Raw genomic sequence first — 6,176 nt, forward strand, 5'->3', positions numbered from 1 at the left:
AAAAAATCAGGGAAGCGGGGCAGGATGAAGGAGAGGAGCGACACCCGAGGAGAGACACAAAACTCCACTTCTTTTTTTTTTTTTTTTTTTTTCCTTCATTTTTCCACAGAAAATAAAACTGACCACAGATGCTATCAAATTTTTGGGTCAACTATTTACTGTCTGAGATTTAATTACCTAAAATATAAACAGGGTATTTGAGGATGGGGAAATCAAAAGTCCTATAAACCTGCTTTGTCTTTGATTTATTCATGTTTTGAAACCTCAAGAAACCATGTTATTCACAGCCCAACTATATAAATCATTAACATTATTTGACGTTCTTTAGCTTTATAGCTTTTTTTTTTTTTTTTTTTACTTCATTGCCTACTTGTAAAATCGAAGCATTCCAGTTTTCGTATGCTCACTGTTTATAGGAGACCCATCAATGTGAACCTTGTTTGGAACTGTGCTTCTGATTTTTTTTTTTTTAAGTTTCATCCATCCGCTGTCTTCAACATTTCGTTCCAAAATGGAAATCAGGGGAACTCCAAAGACACGCCCTTCAATAGGCGTACGGGTCTGAATGTAAATGACCTCAAGAGGATGTGATGCTGAAACGATTCCCAAGTATTCCGGTGATTGTCATCAAACGTCCCACCCTAATGTAACGTGGTAAACTACCACAAATAGAGGAAACGTTATCTCACATCAAATAAGACCGTATTTTCATTCATAGTGTCCTAATTGTAGTTTGACCAGACAGTTGGAGTGCACCCAAACAGCCCTCCTTTGAGGCTTTAATGTGTTCCCGCTCTCTCATAAAAAAGTTGGCTCAATAACCAGCAGGACATTTACCCAAACCAAAGCTTTGATGCAGAATAATCATTAAATGCTCATTAGACAGAAACATTTACTTTATGAATAATGCATTTGCCCAGTGGCAAGCCCAGACCAGACCACCCTGCATCATGTCACGTAATAGCGGCCAGTTTTACAATTTCCCATTGCCCACATTAGGGCAGTCTCCAACGCGCGTGCAACTCGCGTGGAGCTAGACTTATTGTTTCCATAAACGTGACCAAAAACTGTCTTTCAATTGCACATAGCGTGTATGTTGTAGTTTGGATATCAGTTGCTCAACGTATAATTAGTGCATTCATTTGAAACCATGACATATCAGAATAACTCCCAAGCACACATTTTGATTTTTAGGTGATTGATGGCAGGCTGGCAAAAGCTGCTACTACCACAAATTGTGCTCATTTACACCACGAAAGACTCACTATGCCAAAATACACAATTGAGAGTTGGAAAATTGTATATGAAACATTTCATATTGTTTGGAAGGTGCCACTGTTGCTTTTGTTCACTGTGTCCATATCAGCGAGCAGAATGCATGCTGTGTAATCATAATATAAAATCCCAAAATGTTAATTATCAAAATGATCACTGCTGTCTCCACTAACACCCACTTATCTCTTCCTCACTGAAAGGACTGTAAATCAGACAAAGGAGAATTTGCGAATGAAAAGCTAAATTGAAGGCGTTTGTGTGTGCGCGATTGTGCGTGAGCGCGCACGCGTTTAAATCAATGCGCCACGCTTCAGTGCGCTCTCTGAAGGGGATAAGTGGGAGTGGGAGAGGAGAGAGACGACAGTGCGCAGGAAGATTCAGTCGGATAAGTAACTCGTCACCAAATAACGCCAGGGCTTCGTTACCGAGGTCCACTGCACCTGCTGAAACTTGCTGCTACACGGCATCAACATCCTCCTCTATGTCCGGCGGGTGAGTCCATATGCAACACTCCTAATTTACTTCTGTTTTGTTCACAGGCATACACGATTTTACTCGCAAATGCCATTTTAATAGGGACACTGGCATTCTCATTGGCACCAGATCATTATTTTATGCTGCTGCGCCTTCAACTTTTATCATTTTTAAGACTAGAACCCAAATCCGATACTTTTTATTGATCAGAGAGGGGAGAATCAATAGTAAGGTGATCTCCGTGCGTTAATGTCTTTCCTAAATGATGAAAAAAGGAATTGAACTTATCGTGCACACAGACGAGGCAGTTGGACTCCACGGCAGATGTGGAGACAAAAGGAGTAACCGAGTGAAAAACTGAGACAAAGGACGTTAGAAATCATTTTGCTTCGACACCGGCTGAGCCCGCTTCAGTGGGACTCTTAATTTTACTGTAAGAAAAAAAAAATACTGTTGCACAATGTTTTATTTTTTTCAGTGTGGCAACACAATTCTGTGACGCTTGGAAATCCAAATCGGCTATCATGTCCAGGCCATTAAAGCCTGTTTTTAAATTTCATACAGCTTAATATTTTCCAATATTTTCTCAATATGAACGGCCTAATTCAAAAGTATGCTATACTTATTAGAGTTTTTGGAAGCCTGTCGTTTAATTATAGTAAAGATTATCCTAGGCCTAGTGATTTTACCTTTTATGTTGAAACAATATTAATTCATAAGGTTTTAAATGGTTAACTGTTCACCTGCTCTTTCACTGATAATAACAGTTCTGCTATTCTGTTACAGTTTAACGATGGATCACACGTTCCTACCTCGGTCCATCTGGACTGCTGACAGTAAATTCCTCCAGCATCCAGCGGACCTCTACACCAGTGTGTTCGTTACGCGCAGCATCCCTGCAGGCACGTGCTTTGGTCCATGTGTGCTCCAAAACACTTTCTACGATACTATCGCTTTCATAGCGCAGAAATCCTGCGACAAAATAGCCAAATCCTATGTGTTCAGGGTGAGTGAAAAGAATTTCATGTTACATGGACATCTGGACGTCACACTACTTTATGGCATCTCCCAATAGCTTTGCGCTAGTTGATTACATGATTCAATATGGACCAACAACTAATTTTGTAATTATTACGTTTCTGATATAAGATTTGTGTTCGTTTTTCAATTTGGACTCCGACTTTTTACATTTTATTTATCTTAATATGTCCGTGATTATATTTTTAAGCTATATTTTTTGTTGTTGTCATGATGTTGCGGTCTCAGGAATTATGTCAAAACGATTTGCATTTTAAAACGTGCGTAAAATAATTTGAACAATTAAAAGTACCACCTGCCAAAAAGTGCCCAAAATATTTTAGCTGTTGATTATTTTTTTTTAAAGAATCCCAGTTTGTATGGAAGACAGACATTAAAAGGTGATAATTTGGGAGCTCGACTTAAATGTCCGTGATTCCTGCCAGCAGGTCGACCCCGAGGCCATGCGCAATTCTGCCCTGGTATTCTCCTGGTTGCGGCTCGTTCAGGCTGCCCGCAATGGAGAGGAGCAGAACATAGAGGCCTTTCTGAAAGCGGGTCACCTGTACGTGCGGACTACCAGGGACATCCAGCAGGAGGAAGAGTTGCTGGTGTGGTACGACCAGGAGCTGTCTCACCTACTGGGCTTCACAGACATGACCAAAGGATCAAAAGGTGAGACAGAGCTCTGTAATGCAAGTGCAAGGTCAAGATGGGGGGCTTCTGGGCCTTCTTAAAAACACTTTAACGTGAGATTGACATTCTGGCACTGAACTGCCGGAATGTATTTCTTTTGGACTGCGAAATAGAAAATTCAAATTGTATATTACTCCAACATATGGTTTTATCTGTACATTGCCATATGTGTGATTTTAATTTTATTTCTTGCAGAATTCAAATGTGGACGATGTAACCAGGTCTTCAAAAATGAGTATCCTTTCCTGGCTCACTGCCGATTCCTGTGTAATCAAGTAAAGAGTGACACCTGGAGTCGTGAGGTTTACGAGCACAAACATGTGGAAATTAAAAGGCAGCACCGAGTGACAGATTTCCACAACATCGCCAGAGATTTGGAACACAAAAAATCTGGCAGCAATGAGGACGCAGAGATTTCCCCCAAGAGGAGGAAATACGAGGAAGGTCTTTACCCCAAATGGCGCAAAACAGTCCTGTTAGAGAAAACAAATATTTCCAATGATGACAATATTACGCAGCTGATCAAGGGCTACGACCAGGCAGCAGGAAACGCCTCCTCCGCTGAGGGGAAACTGAAAGCTGATAAAGTCAAAACGGATCATTTGGGACGTAAAAGTGATCATTTTCCTGAAGTTGGGGAAGCCAAGGGGACTTTTACGCACGACAGAGAGGTGGGCAAACGGCCGGAGACAGGCGAAGGTTTTGGTGTGCATTCAAGCAGCAACAGTGCATTTTCACTGGTCCTGCCCAACAGCCAGGGCGAACAGAAAAGCGCTTTTTGTAAACCGAGTAAAAGAACTTCTGTTGACCCTCAGGCGCATCTCAGCAGTGCTATAATAGCCCCCTCTAGCAGCCTGGAGGAGATGGCTGATACGTTTACCTCCAGGACTCTTGTGGGATACAACAATCTGATGGTATCCAACATCCTAGGCGGTGATTTACAGACTGTACCCTCCCCGGTGGCATTAAACAGTGCTTTCCATTACGCACCGGAACACTGGTCCAGGAACATTGGCGCTCAGATGCAGAGCACATCTTCTCTCACGATCCTCCCGCCAACTTTCACCTCATTCGGCGTGTCGGTGCAGAACTGGTGCGCCAAATGCAACCTGTCCTTCCGCATGACCTCCGACCTCGTTTTCCACATGCGCTCTCATCACAAAAAGGAGTTCGCGGTGGAGTCTCAGGTGAGGAGGAGGAGGGAGGAGAAACTCACGTGCCCGATCTGCCACGAATACTTCCGAGAACGGCACCACCTGTCCAGACACATGACTTCCCATAACTGAGACAAGAAGGGACAATAACAATTCTATTTATTTCCTCAATGATGCTCAACAAGCTTAGACTCCAAATTCACCTCGAGTATAACTGAATGTTGGTAGTTTAGGAAAACGGGCACACATGACCATTACAGCTTGTCCACTAGATGACGATAGAGGTACGTGTGATCTGATCTCACTGCAGTTTGCTGTCTGTTCTTTAGCCCTGTCTGTTAGGTTAATGATTATTTTGTGCCTTATGGAACTCACGAGGGAAGAAAAACGGGGAGATCTCGAGGACAGCTCATGATTGTCATAAATATCTCGACGCAATCTTCTTATTTATCAGCTTTTTTCTGCTCTAATTTGTGCAGGTATAGATTGAGTGTGTTTGCACATTCGTTTTGAAATCTAAAATTATGAAAGTAAAATAAATGTGTCGAGGTTTTTTTCCCCAACATCATGATGGTTAAAATCAGAAAAGGGTGTCCGCATTTAATGTTCCAACAGGCGGCGACTGAAACCAACATTTTTTCCTCTGCAGAATATTCAATGTGACTATCTATATATTTACTTTGTGTTAAGGCTGCCCTTAATGATACCAGGATTGTGTAATTTATTAAAAAATTAACAGTGCATTTTATTGTTGTCACTCTGCTCTCATGCACTACTTGACAATATTAAACAAAGTTTTATTTTTTTAAATATACATCCATTTGATATATGTGGCATTTAAGGTGTGTCACCCAACATATCAGTGGGCTATTTAAAGAGATGAACTGAAATAGGGATGCAATAAGAAGCTTATTTTTAGGCTGCCACTCAAAAATGAAATCAAGTTCTATAGTTAAAAAAGTTTCTTGCTTATCATTCATCTACAGACCTGGATGGAGTCCACATAAGCTTTTCTGCTTTGAATTTGTAATTTTATTTTCCTCCACCAGTAATGGGCAGCTCACATCCCGCTCAGGTTAGGCTGCGGACAGATGGACATAAATAGCCCTCTCTGTTGAAGGTAAATGAGGCGGGAAGAAGGCATGAAGTTCATAGAAAGGTCAAGCTTTGACCTTGTTCAGTCCCTCTTAATCTAAGCAGGTATGTAACTTCCCTACACTATTGTAATCTACCTCTGTTTGAGTATGACAGTTTATCATCCCAGTGTATTTGAACCACAAAAGTGACAACTAATAGTTTTCTGGAAATATTAACAGATTTCCTTGATGGATGTTTTGTGAGTATGAGCAGTTTCAGAGAAGCACTCATATGTGACTGAAACCTTTACCCAAGACATGACAACTGCACACAAAATACTCAATGTTTTAAAAAGGATATTTAATATAGCACTTACCTTTAGGGAGCCCAAATGATATTTGTTTCCTTGCTAAAATGGACTTCTTGGCAGAATAAAATTTGTAAAATTTGTTTGAAAATGATTTTTTTTTTAAAGTTTCGAAA

The 6,176-nt window shown here is 41.0% G+C and overlaps 1 protein-coding gene across 2 annotated transcripts; it reads left to right on the forward strand.

Annotated features, from left to right (window-relative positions):
* Positions 1–1,629: 1,629 nt before the first annotated feature.
* On the forward strand, positions 1,630–5,357 carry znf488 (zinc finger protein 488). 2 transcript variants are annotated; one of them, XM_069144745.1, is made up of 4 exons: positions 1,630–1,767; positions 2,536–2,755; positions 3,213–3,441; positions 3,658–5,357. In XM_069144745.1, exons 1-4 carry the CDS (start codon positions 1,757–1,759, stop codon positions 4,746–4,748), a joined length of 1,551 nt encoding a protein of 516 aa, XP_069000846.1. In that variant the 5' UTR covers positions 1,630–1,756; the 3' UTR covers positions 4,749–5,357. The 2 variants fall into 2 exon arrangements, with proteins under 2 accessions (XP_069000846.1, XP_069000847.1); XM_069144746.1 differs by having other exon boundaries at positions 3,216–3,441.
* The last annotated feature ends 819 nt before the right edge of the window (positions 5,358–6,176 follow it).

This window comes from Embiotoca jacksoni, unplaced genomic scaffold (genome assembly GCF_022577435.1).
Source record: "Embiotoca jacksoni isolate LCO1_2020_lvr unplaced genomic scaffold, fEmbJac1.0.p SCAF_12, whole genome shotgun sequence".
Lineage (NCBI taxonomy): Eukaryota > Metazoa > Chordata > Actinopteri > Embiotocidae > Embiotoca > Embiotoca jacksoni.